At 52.3% G+C, this 18243-nt stretch overlaps 1 protein-coding gene across 2 annotated transcripts; it reads left to right on the top strand.

Moving 5' to 3' along the window:
* Nucleotides 1-2586: 2586 nt before the first annotated feature.
* Nucleotides 2587-16454, top strand: TXLNA (taxilin alpha). Of its 2 annotated transcripts, none has more exons than XM_037881842.2 (11): nucleotides 2587-2794; nucleotides 4355-4605; nucleotides 5595-5933; nucleotides 7562-7653; nucleotides 9392-9562; nucleotides 10455-10649; nucleotides 11264-11383; nucleotides 11736-11810; nucleotides 12488-12580; nucleotides 13218-13313; nucleotides 13853-16454. In XM_037881842.2, exons 2-11 carry the CDS (start codon nucleotides 4389-4391, stop codon nucleotides 14168-14170), a joined length of 1716 nt encoding a protein of 571 aa, XP_037737770.1. In that variant the 5' UTR covers nucleotides 2587-2794; nucleotides 4355-4388; the 3' UTR covers nucleotides 14171-16454. The 2 variants fall into 2 exon arrangements, with proteins under 2 accessions (XP_037737770.1, XP_037737769.1); XM_037881841.2 differs by having other exon boundaries at nucleotides 2595-2835.
* Nucleotides 16455-18243: the final 1789 nt, after the last annotated feature.

Below are 18243 nucleotides of genomic sequence, written 5' to 3'. Positions count from 1 at the left end.
CTTCCAACCTTAGTACAGTAGAACCTCAGTTATGAACTGACCGGTCAACAACGCACATCATTTGGAATCAGAAGTACACAATCAGGCAGCAGCAAAAAACACATACAGCACAAGTACTGTGTTGAATGTGAACTACAAAATCTAAAAAAAAGTTTTTGTTTTTTTTTTAAAATTGCCAAAGTAAGGAAACTTTCTGTGCTTGTTTCGTTTCTTCTGCATAGTAGTTTCAAAGCTGTATTAAGTCAGTGTTCAGTTGTAAACATTTGAAAATAACCATAATTTGTTCAGAGTTACAAACAACCTCCATTCCCAAGGTGTTCATAACTGAGATTCTACTTTCTATCAAGACTGATTTCTTCTTTAGACAAAATGTGGCCCTCTAAAGAAGACATCAGTGCCAGGGGGTGTTGTGAAGGCCAATACTATAACAGGGTTCAAAAGGGAGCTAGATAGATTCATGGAAGAAAGGTCCATCAATGGTTATTGTCCAGGATGGACAGGAATGGTGTCCCTAGCCTCTGTTTGTCAGAAGCTGAGATTGGGTGACAGGGCATCTATCACTTGATAACCTGTCCATTCTCTTTGGGGCACTTGCCATCAGCCACTGTCAGAGGACAGGATACTGGGCTTGATAGACCTTTGGTCTGACCGAGTATGGCCGTTATGTTCTCTTGGTTACCTTTGCTGAGTAAGCAGTATGTTGCAGACCAGACCTGGTCCTATGGTTCCTGGGGATCAAGTGTACAACTCAGCCTGCCACAGTTGCAGAACCAACATGTAAAGGATGAGGAACGCAATTTCCATCTTAGCTAACATCCGTTCCATGTTTGTATGGAATGGTGCAGCTGTTCCCCAAACAGCTTAACAGCCACTCATAGAACTCAAACTTCCTTTGTATAGTAGCTGGGGCTACATGGCCTAGCCTATGTCTGTTTCCATTCGGTCATTTTCTTGACTTTATCAGTGGCACACATTTGCTCCAGACCAAGGCTACCCTTCTACCTGCAGTGCAGCTTAGGGCATTTTAATCTGCGCTGGGGTGCAGGTAAACTCTTAACATTAAGGTGGCAAAGTAGCTTCTGCCTGTCCTTTAGGATTGCCACCTTTTAAATTGCACAAAACCGAATACCTTTGCCCCAGCACCTGTCCCACCCCTTCTCTAAAGCCCAACCCCATCACTCGTGCTCCCTCCCTCACTTTTACTGGGCTTGGGTTGGGGTGTGGGAGGGGGTGCAGGCTCTGGGGTGGAGCAGGGGATGAAGGGTTTGGAGTGTAGGAGGGGGCTGGGGCTTGGGGTGCAGGAGGGAGTTCCAACCTGGGGCAGGGGGTTTGGGAGGGGGGTTCAGGCTCCAGCCAGGCAGCACTTACCTCAGGTGGCTCCCAATCAGTGGTGCAGCGAGACTAAGGCAGGCTGCCTGTCTGCCCTAGCTCCATGCTGCTCAAGGAAGTGGCCAGCATGTCTGGCCCCGAGGCACAGGCAGGTGGCAGTGCACACTGCTCACACCGCCCCTGCAGCTCCCATTGGCCGGGATTCCCAGCGACTGGGAGCTGCAGAGCCAGCACTCAGGGCAGGGGCAGCACGCAGCAAGAAGCCTGCCTTAGCCCCACTGACTTTTAACAGCACTGCCAAGGTCCCTTTTCGACCGGGTGTTCCAGTTGAAAACCAGATGCCTGGCACCCCTTCCTGTGCTCCACCTGTAACGCTTGTCAAACACAATCAACAAAAAAGCTGCTTTTGTCACTTCCTAAAGCAAGGGGGAAAGGTTGAGGGGGAAAGGAGAACTAAACCTGCTGCTGAATTTATGGTTGAGATATTGCAGCAGCCAGGCTAGTGCATGAGGCCTCCCCTTTCCTCATAGCTCCCCCACCCAACCCACCCCAGCATGTGTGTCTCCCTAGCCCTTCTCCTCACAGCTTCCCCCCACCCCCAGGCTAGTGCCTCCCTGTCACCTCTCCTCATGGCTTCCCCCCCCCCCCTTGGGCTAGTACCTCCCTGCCCCCTCTCCTCACAGCTTCCCCCCCACTCGGGCTAGTGCCTCCCTGCCCCCTCTCCTCACAGCTTCCCCCCACCCCAGGCTAGTGCCTCCCTGTCACCTCTCCTCATGGCTCCCCCCCACCTTGGGCTAGTGCCTCCTTGCCCCCTCTCCTCACAGCTTCCCCCCCACTCGGGCTAGTGCCTCCCTGCCCCCTCTCCTCACAGCTTCCCCCCCACTCGGGCTAGTGCCTCCCTGCCGCCTCTCCTCATGGCTTCCCCCCCACCCCCAAGCTAGTGCCTCCCTGCCCCCTCTCCTCACGGCTTCCCCCCCCTTCGGGCTAGTGCCTCCCTGCCCCACTCCTCACGGCTTCCCCCCTCCCCCTCGGGCTAGTGCCTCCCTGCCCCCTCTCTTCACGGCCTCCCTGCCCCCTCTCCTCACGGCTCCCCCGCCACTTAGGGCACGAGGAGGGGGCTTCTCCTCCCGCTGCCCGCACTACTCCCCCCCCATGCCCTTCCTGGCGCGAGGCACGCCGGGAGATGTAGTCGCACCGGCTGCCCGCCTCGAATACCGCCGCTTAGCTGTATTTCCCGGCAGGCCCCGCGCCGCCCCGCTCGCGGATTGGCTGGCGGGCCCGGCGGGTGACGGCGCATGCGCTCTCTGTACCCGCTCAGAGGCCCGGGCTGGAGGTTGCAACCGCTTGCCCGGTCCCAGAGCTCCGCCGCGGGGACGAGGGGCCGCCGAGCGCCGTGGGGACCCGTATGTAGGGGGCTCTCCAATCTGCCGGAGTGCGGCCGGCGGCCGCTACTGATTGGCTGAGGGTAGGGAGCCACGTCAGGGTACTCGGCGGTGACGTCACGCGGTACGTCGGTGATGTCATTGCAGGGTAGGGGTGACGTCCCTGCCTGCAGCCTGGGGGCAGAGGGCGGGGCCTGGTGAGGGTGTGGGGAGCAGGGGGGCCGCATGTGTGTGTGTGTGTGTGTGTGTGTGAATGGGGCAGGGTGGGATGGGGGCTGGGATCGCGGGGTATCTAGGGCAGCTTGGGGGGCACAGTGCAGGGGGGGCTGGCGTAGGGCGCTGGCAGGGGAAGCTGAGGCAGCGGAGGCTGTGGGCCCTGCAGAGCTGGGTGGGGCACACTGGGCAACGTAGCGATGTGTGCAGCGCGTGGGGTGCCACAGGGAGAGGGGGCATTCGTGACACGGGGGCTGTGTGCAGTGTGGGAAGCCGGTGTTGCTGGGCCTGCATGTGAGAGACGGGCCCATCGTGGGGCCTGTGCACGACGAGATGCCGCGCTTGCCTGGCCCCCATTACTTTTTAACTGCCTCCCCTGGCTTCACGTGGCTGGTTGTGCCCTGCGTTGCCCTCTGAGAAGACTTACCCGTGGGGCGCTATGCCCAAATTTGGGACAACGCTTTTCTCTCGTCAGAGGTGGGATCCGAATTGTCCTGGGACAGATAAGCTGCCTGTGCTTCATAATTAGAAGTGTCTCTGAAATGGGAGACTGCAGAGTGGCTGCAGCAATTGCTTTCCCTGTCATCTGCGTGGTGAATGAGAGATTGAGGCTGAGAGAGAGAGAGTGTATCCCTGGAGGGGCATGGAAATGGAAAGAAGGTGGAATTTGGCCTGTGTCTGTCTGTCTGTGTTTCATGGAGCTGTTGATAGATCTCTTTGTTGCTGACCACCAGCTCTTCTTGGAAATTGCATGCTTTCCCTCCAGCCAAATGAACTTGTTGTTTTAATAGACGCTGGCCCCTCTTCTGCCTTGAGGACCCTGATTCAAGATTTTGGCCTCTGTCCATTGCTCCTGAGCTAGGAGGGCCTGTGTGCTTAGTAAAGGCAATGCATTCAATCCTAGAGAGAGAGGTTCTCATGTCAGCCTGCATGGGCCCCTCTAGGCTAATCCATGGATCTTATTTCCTGGTGGCTTGTGGAGTGAAATGTTCTGAGAGCAAAGCATGAACCGAGGGATGGGAACTTGGGTCCATCAGAAGGCTGCAGTCTGCAGAATACGGAAGTGAGAGAACCATTTACTCCAGGGGTTTGGAGGAGCAGTTTACTCAGCTGGAGGAACAGTTATCCAGACATGGAACCCTTTATGGCGAGTGGGATAGCTTGGAGATATGGGAGAAAGGATGCGTCCGCTTTCCAATAGCAGAATGGGGTTCACAAAGCTGCTGTTGAGTGAGAGGCAGCATATGAGTCTTACAATTAGCAGTGGATGGGGAGGGTCAGTGAAGAATCTTGCTCTCCCAGTTCTGAATGTGTCGATTCCTGTTGATTTCACCTCACAGTCAGTCTCTTGCAGGGTGGTGACTTCTGCTAAAATCCCATGAATCCTCATTTCTTACAACTAAACTCAGGTGACATTTCTCTTTCACCAGGGTTTATTGAGACTGAGTGGGGAGAAGAGCATTGATGAAGAACCAAGGTGGGGAGAACAAAGCTGCTTTGCTGCCTGCTAGTCCTCCCAAAATGAACAGCAATCTGGTGCTAGAGGAAGGAGTCTTAGCCGAGGCTGCAGCTCCCCCTGAAGCTGGGGACTCCCCAAGCCAGTCCAGGACATGCAACTCTGAGCCTTCTGCTGATGGCAATGCTGAGAGCCTGACCAGTGAGGAGCAGGATAAGAATGAGGGTGTGTTTCCATTTTGAACTGAGTGGCCAAGTCTAGCTGTGGCTTTCTCTCTGGGGTGGCTGTTGTAACAAATTTCCATTCACTCACATGCAGGAGGCCTGTGGCTTTAGAAGCAGAGTCCTGGGTTTCATTTCAGGTGTGTGTAATGTCTGTATACGTGCAGTCCCAAAGTAGTAACCGTGTGTATGGGATGGTGGATACAAAGGGGTGAAGATGCATCCACCACTGGTTCTGAGCTGGCTGTATTGAATTATTTACTGTTCACCCATTGCTCTGACCTCTAGGAATTTAGAGTCAAAAAATCAAACAGACCTGCCTTACTGGGCATTATTATTAGTTGCCCCCTCACCACCACCACCCATGAGCTTGTGCATTTGCTCTCCTATTGGTGCTATAGAAATAACAAAAATAACCCTCAAGCTGGGGAAAGCTCTCTAGTCAAGTAAGTAGTTGATTGAAATGAACCCTGCCATCCACACTGATGACCAGTAAATTTGGGGTCTGGTGAATGCCCAGTGGCTGCGATGACTTCATCAGCTGCTGCCAATCTTCAAGAGATCAAATCGGGATTCTCAGCAGGAGGACCTTACTGACCTCAGCTGTCAGGGTGGTGCATAAGGAGAAAGGTTCTAAACCATATACTTCACTCCAGGAATGGATATTAGTAGGCTGTTCTCATGAAGGAAAACGCACGTTGAGCCTGCTCCCAATAAACGTAGTGGGAATTTTGCCACCGACAGATGTTGGGAGCCTGGTCATGCTCCCTCGATTGGAAGGGAACTTAGCTAGAAGTGCAGCTCCACTGTCAGAGCAGCTAGTTAAAGATGCAATACCCCAGGAGAATGTATGTTGCTGAAAGTTTGCTGGCCCTGGTAGGAAGCCTTTCGACTGCTCCCTGGTTATTACACAGGGCTACAGCAGAGAGGAGCTAGCAGGATAGAAATTGTTAGAGAAAGTGTCATGTGTTTGTCCTCACCTATCTCCCATAGCTTCTCGTGTGGAGGAGGAGACAAAATCCTCCCAGCCTGCCATGTGTGATGTCTCTGAAGAGCTGAGCAGGCAGCTGGAGGACATCTTGAACACGTACTGTGTGGATGCCAGCCAGGAAGGTCCAGGAGATGATGGTGGGCAGAGCGAGCCCGTGGAGCCAGACGAAGCAGACAAGTGCCGGAGCGAATCCCCCAGGAACGGCGAGCAGGAGCCAGGCTGCCCTGAGATGAATGGAGAGAAGGAGGGCTCCAAGGGGACCGAAGAGTTCCGAGCCAACGACGAGTGTGGGGAGCGTGATCAGAAACGGGCCCAGGAGAAAAAGAAAGCCAAGGGTCTCGGTAGGGGTTCCTAGCCTTGGTCTGTGGCCACTCTGGGGTGGGGAACTTTCCTCCTGGGGCCTTCCATTTTCATAGTGATTTAACTGCCCTCTGCTAAAGCCAGTGAAATAAGCATCCTAGCCATGCACTGCACAGCAATGTTGAAAAACGATATGGCTCCATGTGCCATAGGGATGTGAAGACATATGCCCTGTGCTGCTCAGGCACAGACCAGCCCTGAGCACTGACGGAGTCTCTGAATTCCAGGTGCACACGGTTTTGGGCAGGGCATGTACGTACAGCTTTGCGCTTCAGGCCAGGCTGAGTGCACGGCTTCTAAGAACTGTCTTCCCACACACACACTCGCGATAAAAGAAAAGGATGCAGGTGAGATCCTACAGAGACCATCAGTTATTCCTGCATTTGGGTGAGAAAGTAAATTGCCCTGTTTGATCTGCATAAGCTAGCAACAGAGGATTTCCAAATAGGGTAAGCGTGCAAAACGAGTGTGCAATTGCCTGTCTAATTTGCATCTATGTTTATTGTAATTGCATTTACAAATTAGGCATGAAATTGCGCACACAGCTATGCACTAAACTTCTTTCTTCTGCTGCATTTACTGGGGGTTGGGGTGGTTTAGCGGTTAAACCTGGACGTGCGAGTCCAAGACTCCCAAGTTCTATTCCCTGCTGAGCCACATGCTGACTGTGCAGCCTAGGTCAAGTTGCTTATCCAGCCATCTATATTAGTATTGATAGGACCCCCCCGCACTGTAATATCTGAGCATCTCATTGATTTAATGTACTTATTCTCATGGGATCTGTGTGCAGATGGGGAACTAAGACTGAGGCTCAGATCTGCAAAGGTATTTAGCTATAAAGCCCTGCAGCCTGACCCGAACCCTGGGGGATTTGACTGCAGGTGTCGGGTCTGGGTCAGGTGGGAAAACAACTAGACCGGCTCTGGTCGGCACTCCTCCTGCCCGGGGGTCAGCACTTGGGTGGCTGCCTGCCCTGCTCGTACTGAGCACCACCACCTCGCTGCACCGTGTGCGCTGCAGACTGGTTGTGCTGAGGAGGCACAATGCACACAGGCACTTGCAGCTGCCTCTGCACTGATCCCATGGGCCTGGGGAGCAGATCCAACCCCCCAGCAGGAGACGGCAGTGGTGCTGATGCAGGTTCGGGGGTGGGGAAGTGTTGGGGTCAGGTTGGGAAACAAGTTGACCTTCTTGGGCTTACGTCAGGTGGGCTTGGGTCTGAGTCAGGCTTAAAAATTAGGCCTGGGAAGATTTCTGTTTAGGCACCTAACTCTCATTGAAATCAGTGAGGTGCCTAAATACCTTCTGAGGACCTGGACTTAAGTAACTTTCTCAAGGTCTCACAAGAAGTCGGTGGCGGAGCAGGGGATTGAACTTAGGTCTCTGGAGTCCATCCTCCCAAGGAAACCGCCCCAAATTAAATGACACTGATGGCTTAAATTCATGTGGAGAATCTGAGAAGTGCATCAGGGATCCGAGCTGTGGTTTTGTGTGTATTTGGAGCAGGGAATGTAGCAGCTTCTGGTTTCCACCTGGGTGTTTCCCCTTTGCCTTGTGACCCAGAGCTCTGGGTGAAAGAGCTGTTTCTGCTTTCTGTCTTGCCTTCCAGGCAAGGAGATCACTTTGCTGATGCAGACGCTGAACACACTGAGCACCCCAGAGGAGAAGCTGGCGGCACTGTGCAAGAAATACGCTGAGCTGGTCAGTTCCTAGCACTACACTTCAGGCTCTAGGGCGGGAGACGTCTCTCACGGCCGAGGGATTGAGATTGTTTGGTGACACAGGAGACAGACATGTCCCTAGATTGAGGGGGACAGCCCATGCATATGCTGCAGTTATTTTCACGTGAAACATGGCTTCCTAGGCTCTCTGGACACCTGGGTTCAAAAATGCAGCTAGGCCCCAGGTGGAGAGAGTTTGTTAGGCTCAGTCTGTTTTCTAGTGATCATTTAGCCGTCTCTGCACAGCAGAAGTATAAGCGAGTATAGAAATGCCTTGGGCAGATTGGTATTGTGGGGTGGATTTCCAAGCTCCACCCTGCTATCGATGTCAGGAGTGCTATATCTGGCCATTTTAAAGACCGTCTTTCTCTGGCCTGCTAACTTGGACCGTACTCTGCACAGAGAGAGCAAAACAAGCCGGGGTAGGGCCAAAGAGCTCAAGTGCAACGAATCAGCTGTGGTGTGCTCCTGAGATAGAACCGGCCCGGTATTCAGTGTCACCCTTGTGCCGTTATATCTGCTGGCAGGTCCCATTTTCCCAACACACTGCACTGAGAGAGGACAAAACAGTACACGGCCCAGGAAACATAGTGCTTGGGACAGAGATAAGGAGGCTCAAGGGAAGTGCATGCCAAAGAGGAGACTGACTATTCAGAAAGGCAGTACTGTCTAGTGGATGGAGTTTGGGGGGCTAAGAGCTCCTGAATTTTACTCCCAGCTCTGATACTGACTCGCTGTGTGGCCTTGGGCAAGACCCTTCTTCTCTCTGTACTTCAGCTTCCCCAACTCTAGAACTGGAACAATTTACCAAGGGTCGGGGTGAATTCTACGTCACTGACAATTTTTAAAACAAGATTGGATATTCTTCTAAAAGATCTGCTCTAGGAATTATTTGGGGGAAGTTTTATGGCCTGTGCCATACAGGAGATCAGACTAGATGATCACAATGGTCCCTTCTGGCCTTGGAATCTGTGAATCTAGAGCAGGGGATAATGCTACCGACCCATCTCTCATGGAGTTTGTGAGGGTTGATTAATGCTTAGCATGTCCACAGCACCTTGCATGCAAGAAACCTCACAATCCCTCTACCAGGTGGGTAGCCTCATCACCATTTCACAGGTGTGGAAACTGATGCACAAAGAGGGGAAATCACTGACACAGCCACAAATGGGATCCAGAAGTCCTGACTCCCAGTTTCCCCTGCACCAACCACTAGACATCACTCCCTCTCCACAATATAAGAGCTATTGTAATACCTGAAATAAGCACATGGATATGGATTAGCTGTACAGGGAACGGCCTGACTCAGAGCCTTCCTCACAGAAATAAGTTCCATCGGAATCCAGAGTAGCAAATGGTGCCCAAAGTGGTTCCTCTAGAGTGATGAGTCCAGGGATAGAGGTGCCCATGCCACTGAGAGAACACTGCACTCCACACCCCACCTTCATCTAACTCAAGGACAGTATTTAATGCTAGAGCCAACCCCTGGCTGTAGGAAAGGTGCTGTGCCCAGTGAGAGCCCTTGCTGGAATGGGGGCCTGTATAAGCCATGGATTTCTCCAGGCCTCATTACTGCAGTGGCTGTTTGCACTGGGATGCTATCATTATTCTCTTGGGGGCTAGAACATTCTCACCCTGAACCCAGAACCCTCTCCCTGGGGTGTAGCTGGAGTCTTGCTTTGCTGCATCTTTCCCTCTCTGCTTCTCCCTCCCTCCAGCTGGAAGAGCACAGGAACTCCCAGAAGCAGATGAAAATCCTTCAGAAGAAGCAGACGCAGCTAGTACAGGAGAAGGATCATCTGAGGAGTGAACATAGCAAGGCCATCCTGGCCCGCAGCAAGCTGGAGAGCTTGTGCCGTGAGCTCCAGAGACACAACCGCACCCTCAAGGCAAGAGCCTCTTCGCTTCCCACCTTGGGGGCTCTGAACATGAGAGAAAGGCACCAACGGAACGGAACTGCTTTCTCTCTCTTCCCCAGATCAGTGGTTGCCAACCTGTTAGGGTAATTGTTCCCATTTACCAGAGTAAGGGCTTGGCTGTACTAGCCATTGCCTACTGCCTGCCATTCGTTAGTGTGCTAATCTTGCACTGCTTCTTCGCTTGCATAGACAGTGAAGACTGGGGATTTGGCATGCCTAGCGAGACTGTCAGACAGTTTAGAGCAACTGGTGCTTTGTGATGGGCTGGAGCATCTTAGATGAAGGAGTTGTGCAATGGCAGTGCCCTGGCATCCAGCACAGAGGCTCTTTGGTAAGGTGGGAAGCTGGGAGCCTGGAGTACCAGTTGCACACTTGAGTTTTCATACCTGGGAATCCCTGGGTAGAAAGCAGTGTCTGGCGTTCAGCTGTACCCCACATGGGAGGTCAGTCTGGTCTGTGTGAGACTGTCTGAGGCCAGCCCACTTTCTGCATAGCCCTGTGTTAGATTTCATTCCATGATACTGCCCATCTCTTCCCCATCACCAAACCTACCCAGCAGAGGACAGGACAGCTGAAATGGGCAGATCTGACTCATCGATCTTGCCTGCCTTTTGTCTCAGGTGGATGGATAGTTGGAGACGGGGGTGGTGGAAAGAGCACCAAGATGGGCTAGGGACGGGAGGGTGCAAGGCAGGGGCCACTCGAACCTCTTTCCTCTTTGGCCTAAACAATAGCACCTGTGCCCTGGAGGGCAGGGTGATCTGGGTAAGTTGCTCTGTGGGTCAACTGGTCCAGATGTTCCCTGTGCATTACACGAGGGATTGACCTGGGTCCCTCTGTTCCTTTTCCTCTTCTCCCATAGGAGGAAGGTGTCCAGCGTGCACGGGAGGAGGAGGAGAAGCGGAAGGAAGTGACGTCCCATTTCCAGGTGACGCTGAATGACATCCAGCTGCAGATGGAGCAGCACAACGAGCGGAACTCCAAGCTGCGCCAGGAGAACATGGAGCTGGCAGAGAGGCTGAAAAAACTCATTGAGCAGTATGAGCTGCGGGAGGAGGTGGGGCACCCATCGGAGGAGAAATCCTGGGGCCTAGGAGGAATAGGGTGGGGGCTCTGCAGAGCAGATGGAATCCTCGGGCCTGGGCTGGCTGGGAGGGGGATGTTTCCTCCTCTTTTCCTTCACATACACCCCCCACCTGCACCCACAAGGTGATGTGGATTCCTGGAGACTGGGATGATATTAATTTATGTCATGATAACACTGAACTGCAGTGCTGTTGGCTGCACAGAGCTATTCACCCCAGACCTGCCTGATACTCCTTATCACCATTTTACAAATGGGAAACTGAGGCATAGAGGGGTGAAGCGAGCCAGTGGCAGAGAGAGGATTAGAACCCAGGAGCCTTATGCTCTAAGCACCGGACTGGTGCCTCTCCCTTGCAGTAACGTGGGTTATTGGAACTGAAACCACTGAGGTCCCTCCTTCGGTAACCCAGGTACTATGAACTAGTGGGCATGCCCCACATAGAACGCATAGGGCTCCTGGGTGGCCTGTGGACATGTCCTCCTGGGTCATATGCCCCTCTGCTCCTGTGGAATCGCTGACGCGTTATGTGGGGAGCAGAGCCTAGGTGACCATGTTAGTAACAGCCCCTGTATTTCCCTTGGCAGCATATCGATAAGGTGTTCAAACACAAGGACTTGCAGCAGCAGCTGGTGGATGCCAAGCTCCAGCAGGCCCAGGAGATGCTGAAGGAGGCAGAGGAGAGACACCAGCGGGAGAAGGACTTTGTAAGTCTCCAGCTTTGGCAACTATCTTAGAGAATCCTGTTGAACCTTTTAGTTCTCGCCTCCCTGCTAACGCTTTCCTAAGAGCAGCTGGCCTGTTGGGAGGTAAGGAATTGCCCAGCCAGATCAGGCTGTCCCAGTCCAGTATCCTCTACAGTGGCCGTCCCCAGCAATAGAAGCCCTGGTCTGTTCTTCAGCATTGACTGTGCTTCACTATTGGATCAGTGCCAAGCCCCTGCCTTGCAGGTGTGTCTGATTCTGACCCAGCTGGCCCTTCCCGAGCTAGGATGGACTCAAGCTCTTCCCTGGAGTCCAGTTAGCTAACTGCATTCCCATCTCCCTCGTTCTCCTCTAGCTGCTGAAAGAGGCCGTGGAGTCTCAGAGAATGTGTGAGCTGATGAAGCAGCAGGAGACTCATCTCAAGCAGCAGGTGACGTAGCACAGCCCAGGCTGTCTGGCTCTTATGGTTCCCTTCATCCTGCAAAGAGGTGGAAGGAAACCCGTTTCCCTGGGGGAGGAAGGGGGTGGTCTGCACTGGTGTGTTGGCTCCTGGTACAGCGCAGGAGGTACAATGCAGGGTGGGACCTCCCTATGCCCTTTAACCTCTCTGCTTCCTTGGAGGAAGGAAGGGGTCGCAGTGTTACCAGCATCTTTCTCAGTGCTGAGGTAGGTTGTTCTTTCACATGGGACAGAAAGCTTGATCCTGTGAGATGCTGAAGTCAGTGGAAGTTGAGGGCATGCACCACCTTGCAGGACTGGGCCTAAGCAAAACGGGAGGATTGTTCCCCTCTGTCTAGTCCAGGACTCTGAGCATAGCAGCTTGGTGTTGCGAGTTACACCATAGAGCCCTGAACTCTACTGAATCATAGAATAACAGAGTTGGAAGGGACCTCTGGAGGCCATCTAGTCCAACCCCCTGCCCAGAGCAGGACCAACTGAACCACAAGGGCTTGAATCTTGAGAGTCAGCCCAGTTCTTCACAGAAATCCAGCCTCTCCCATGCTGGACACTGAACTGGGGAGGAATGGGGAAGGGAGGCTGGAACGATATGCTTGCTGTGCAGTGTCAAGGTACTCGGCGCTGAGCTGTAATTCCCTCTCTCCCTAGCTGGCCCTCTACACAGAGAAGTTTGAGGAGTTTCAGAACACGCTTTCCAAAAGCAGTGAGGTGTTCACTACATTCAAACAGGAGATGGAAAAGGTACTGTGGCTGCCACCCCTATTGGCCAGAGAGCTGGCATGGTCCTCTCTGATGTGTTAGAGCCACTGTCTGCCAACATCCCCACTGGGTTTCCAAGCTGGTAAAGCGGCAACTCCTTGATTACGTGGAGGCCAGCTTTCACCATCCTCAGAAATCTTCCAGGAGCTATGTACTCCTGGGAAGTAAACCAGTTGGATTCAGCAATCATTAGCAGAAGGAGCTTTCCTGTGCAATGGGGTGGGTGGAGTTGTTCTGGGGTGGGGTGGTGGAGGTTGGTCGAGGGTTAGCCGTGATAGGCAGAGCCTGCACCTGAGCCTTCCCAAAGGTTAGGGGAGTTTAGAGCTGGGCATGGGGGTGGCTTAGTCCCAGCTCCTGTTCAGGTTTGTTGTGCCCTGGTCAGTGAGTGGTGGGTATCAGAGGCTTGGGGAGGCCTGGTCAATATTCCCTCTCAGTGAAACTGACTCCAGTGGGTGAGATGAGGCAAGGCGGAAGGGCTGCTGCACTTTCCTGGGCCGGCTGGCATCTGACCCCTTGCTCTGGGAATGTCCATGCCCCCTCGAGGGTGCTGTAGAAACTGTCCGATCACGACGCTCTGTATCACTGTTTCTCTTTTCCTTTTATTGCTGTATTTCTGTAGATGACAAAAAAGATCAAGAAGCTGGAGAAAGAGACCACTGTGTATCGGTCTCGCTGGGAGAGCAGCAACAAGGCTCTGCTGGAGATGGCCGAGGAGGTAAGCCCCGTCCGTGGTACCATGCTGCGGCACCTTGTCAGGCGTCTGGTTCAGCTTTGCATTTTATTGGGTACACTGAGACTGGCAAATAGCCAATGGCGACTGCATCAGAGAGCGATCTAGTGGTTAGAACAGGCAACTGGGAGTAAGTACCAAGAGTCTGGTTCCTGGCTTTGCCTCTGACTCATTGTGTGATCTTGGGCAAGTCCCTTCCCCTCAGTGTACAGAGGATAATGAGACTCACCAAACTAGTGGTGAGGAAGCAAGGGTTAATGATGGTGTTTGAAAGGAAGGTGCTACCGAGATGGACAGTCACTCCCTGCCCCGCAAGGGAACAGGTAGATTGAAAAGGGTGGTGACAGCATATGAATGTTGGGTCCTTTGCTGACTGCTGATATGTTTGCCTGTCAACTTGGCCTGTTTCTTCCAGGAGTTTCCCTTTGCCTCTTCCCCGGCCTCAGACTCTAGGTTTCTGTCTTAGCGGTAAGACTCTCAATTCCTCACCTTCACTGCTTGGGGACCGTTGACTCTTTTTGCAGAAAACCCTTCGGGATAAGGAGCTGGAAGGGCTTCAGGTGAAAATCCAGCGCCTGGAGAAACTTTGCCGAGCCCTTCAGACCGAGCGCAATGACCTGAACAAGAAGGTGCAGGACCTGTGTGCCCATACACCCCAGGCCGAAGCAGACACGCTGGAACCCCTAAAGGACCCATCTCAAGACAGCTCTGGTGAGCCAGCACTAGGGGGTGCTGTAGCGCAGCAGTGCCCCAGGGAGGATTGTCTTCGCTCAGCAAAGCCAATGCACTGCACAGAACCTGCGGAGAACCCCGGAGAACTGAGCATAGGAGCTTTGGGTTAGGTTGGGACTGAGGAATGCTCTCGCTGTGCTGACTAAGCAGGTGGAGATAGGGGAAGGGATGGTAACATATGAATGGTTCCACAGACTGATCTAATGTCCTTTCCTTAGTCCCAACACTGGGGGCTTTGAGATTTTCCAGTTTAGGCTTTTGGAGATTTTTTTTTTTTAATATATACATATATATATATGATATATAAAACAATGTGCAGGGCAACATACACTTTTATATATGGATATATATAAACTAGATTGACCCACTTTCCTGCGTGTGCGTGGATATCTAATACACGGATTTTCAACTGATTGGCCCTTTTGCTAAAAGACCTTGTTAGTGGTGGGCTGTGATGCCCTTTTAAAAGCTAGTGCAGCACAGGGGGCCAGATGGGTGAACCGTCTCCAGTCCCTCCCACCAGCTCATAGCATCCAAACAACTGGAAATGTCACGAGTGCGGTCTGCAGCCGTCCTGCTTTCAACGTGACTTTAAAGCAGAGAGTGGAAATGGGGAGAATTTGAAGCATTTCCCAGCCTTGGATGCTCCTTTTTCTCCTTCCTGGTTTAAAACCGACCTGCCTGAAGGCAGGCTGCTGGGGTGTGCTGGCTTATTTTTTCCTGGTTAGCACTTTCTCTTTCCCTTAGAAGAAGGAGAGAAGAGGCTGTTTTTCTTTGTCATACAGTCCATGTATTGTATGGGAGCAAAAGGAAATGGAGAAACAATGTGGGGTCTTGGACACATCAGAAAGCCCCCTAGCAGCCGTCCCTCCTGACTCTTGATATTTCCAGAACCTGCTGATGTCTCAATAGCCTTATAATTCACAGTTGCCTCTACGCTATACGCACACATGCACAAGTGTATTAAAGAGTTAATCCAAAGGTCTACTTCCTACTTGTTTTGCACATGAATACCGTGAGGGGGTGAGGAGGTCCTCCAGGTTATTGTCTAGATCCCTTTCCCTGTGGAAGGGCCTCTGTGCTGCCCCACGGTAGGTGTTTACAAAGCGGTGGTTCCAGAAAGACAAAACCTCAGCTTTGTCCTTGGCTGAATAGTTGGGCCCATGAGCAACGTGCTCTAGGCTCAGCCCCTGAGAAGGGAGCCATGTCCACATGGATAGTCTACTGGCTGTGACGTGCCGCTGCTCCAGTGCTCTGGCAGGCTCCTTTTGACTTTGTCGTAACAGCACCTCATTCACAAGTACCCTTCCCCAGTAACGTACCCATCTGACCGTCTTCCTGGCTGACCGCTGCTCTGCAGGGAAAGATTGCTGAGAGAAATGGATGCATGCAATCTCTCCCTTCAGCAGAGTGTGAGAGCAGCGCACCATTTCTCCATCCTGTCAGTCCCATGAGATGGGGAATCTGCTGCTTTAACCGGTCCTTATGGGGGCAAAATCCCACGGACTTCAGTTTGGGAGTCTTGCCTGAGCAAAGACTTCTGGGATTGGCCCTCAGATAACCATTTCTCTAAACTCCTCCACTCATGTAAATCTCCCCAGTCCTCTACTAGTTTTGAAGCAGGCCTCACTAAAACTTTAGTTCACAATATACTTTTATTTTCAGTACCATCCTCCTTTGCTTAAAACCAAACATGATCAGCTCAAGTAAATTTCAGTCACTCTCCACTCTTTTATCTTTCTTAGACTGGAGCTGTTTGGTGGGGAACTTTAATTTTTCTTCCCACTGTTTCTCTTCTGGCAACACTGCTTAGCAGCTTATCTCTAGGCAGCTGCACAGGGCCCTTGTAAACCATCCACAGTGCTGTTTTTGGGATCAGCCAGCAGAAGGTGCTACTGTACGCTCATCCTGTCTCCACTTGAAGTTCAAACGGTATTGAACCAGTACGACTTTTCTGGTTAATGAATTAAGTCTCTAGTGGAGACAGGACCTAACAAGCTGGAATCTTTCTGGTCATCACAGAGCAGGAGGTCTTAGCCTGCTGATTAGCCTGGGTCTCTCTTTAAAGTCAGTGGAACGTACTCAATGGAGCTTGGCTTTGGTTTTGTCTTCTGGCCCCATTGCCTGAAGTATCACTACTGTCAGCTCAGGGAAGTCTCTCTCTGCCTCTCGATGCAAACTGGGACTTACTGAGCAAGAGAATGTATTTATGACCTGATGGGACCACGCCTCGTTTTTGGAAGGTTAGTTAAGGTGAAGGGCTGCAGCCTGTATCCGGACTTTCCTCAGCTCCTGCTGTTTAGAAATCCACAAACTCTTTTTGCGATGGTACAGATAACCTGTGTGTAGGATCTGTTGTATGTATCTTCATATCCAATAGAAATGCACATAAACCACTTGCTGGTGTGTCTGTACTTCTTTCCCCCTACACCATACACAGCGAGCCAAGTTTTCTGTATCTTTCTCGAGAGAATGATGTTCTTTTCCTGTATCCTAATTACAGGCTTCATCCACCATGCAGCATACATAAAATATTTGCGAGTAACCAGGGAGAGCAGGAAATGCTTGGCATGGAGAGGCTCAGTGCTCTGATGCCGGTGCATCACTAGATCCCGATAGCTGCTTGTGCGGCTCCTCCATAGCAGGGCCCTCCTTTGGGTGTTAGGAGGAAGTATTGATGAGCTGGAAGCCAGTTCAGCATTTTCGCAGGAGTTGGGGTCAAGGTGTAGTACATTGTACCCTTTCCGCGGTGTCTACGTTACAGACGTCTTCCTGCTAGCAGAGCTTTGTCGGTCCGGGATGCGAAGAGCAGTGATCGCTGACTGACTGAGCTGTGCCAACCGAAGCCACTAGTGTAGAGACACTAGTGTAGAGACAAAACGGAACTTTAGCTTGTCTTGGTCAGGGTGGCTGGAACAAGCCATATCAGCAGAAGCAAGGGTTGCTGGTTTTAAGCTGCGTCCACACCAGGAGTATTTTGCCAGTATAGTGCTGTTACAGTTATGATGTAGACATGCCCTGAGCCTACCGGCCTCAAACAGCATTCAAGGAATCAGTTGCTTTACCCCAGGCCTGGGCCTTTGTTCATCACTTGCCAAACATTGGCACCGGGTCTTGTCCCCTGTTCGTCCTCCCCATGCTCTTCTCCTCGATGCCATGCAACCTCTGTGGCACTGAGCTGCAGTTTTGATTTTGCCCTCATGGGGATGTGTCACTCCAGATGAGCCCAGTTTTACACAGGTCTTGTGGCTGTCGTGAGATGGGCTTGCATTGTATCCTGTCCCCGGGCAGAACAACCGCTCCTGCCTCCTGGTGGAGCTGGGGGTGGCAAAGAACCAGCCTACCCAAGTCAGGATTGTCTTTGAGCATCTCTTCAGGCTGTAAGTGGTGCCTACACTTAAGGAGAACTAGAAGCAGGGATTTCCATTAATGAGATGTAAAGGGATGAGATCTCAATGGAAGCACAGCTTCTCCCTGGGCTGTTAGGCAAAGAATTTAGTAATGCACCAGCCCATGGAGCTGAAGGCCTTTGGGGGCTGAAAACTCCCAGGCTTGGCTTTAAATTTAAGGTGTCAGAGGGAAATGGACTCCTCTTGATGCCATCCCAACAGCCTTCCCCTGGTGAGGGCTTCTTTCCTCAGCTTGCTGTGTGACCCTTTGTCCTAAGCACTCCTATGGCTGACCCTGCTCTGAACTGCAGCTACCCCTGACGATCTCCCCAAATGGTACCTCTGAAGCGCCAGTCCTGGCATGGCTGTTAATGATCAGCCCAGAAGGGGCTGGGGAGTGGAGGGCAAAAAGCAGGCGGTGCCTTTTGAAAGAGGGAGGGCTTGGCAGGAAGCACTACCTATCAGGAGATGCTGCCCAACCTCCACAGATGTCATGGAAATGGATCCTGCTGCTGGAGTCTGTCAGCACTGTGAGGCTGGGAAGCAGCATCCGTATGGCTTGTATTGCACCTGTGGTGAACCTCTCCCGTCCCCTGCAGGAGACGCACCACTGTGTCCTTGCCAACCAGCTGGGCTGTTGTAGGCTCTGGCATGTGGTGTTCCGAGAGGGGGATTGAGGGTTACGTTCACCCAGCTGGGCCCAAGCCCTCCTTTACAGCTAGCTTTTGACATTTCCTTACCAAATAAAATGTGGTTCTTTAACAGGACAGCAGCAGGCCTCAGTCACAGCGCAC

The sequence above is a fragment of the Chelonia mydas genome, chromosome 19 (genome assembly GCF_015237465.2).
Source record: "Chelonia mydas isolate rCheMyd1 chromosome 19, rCheMyd1.pri.v2, whole genome shotgun sequence".
NCBI lineage: Eukaryota > Metazoa > Chordata > Testudines > Cheloniidae > Chelonia > Chelonia mydas.
Note: the sequence above shows the minus strand (reverse complement) of the source record. Positions and strands in the feature narration are given on the sequence as shown.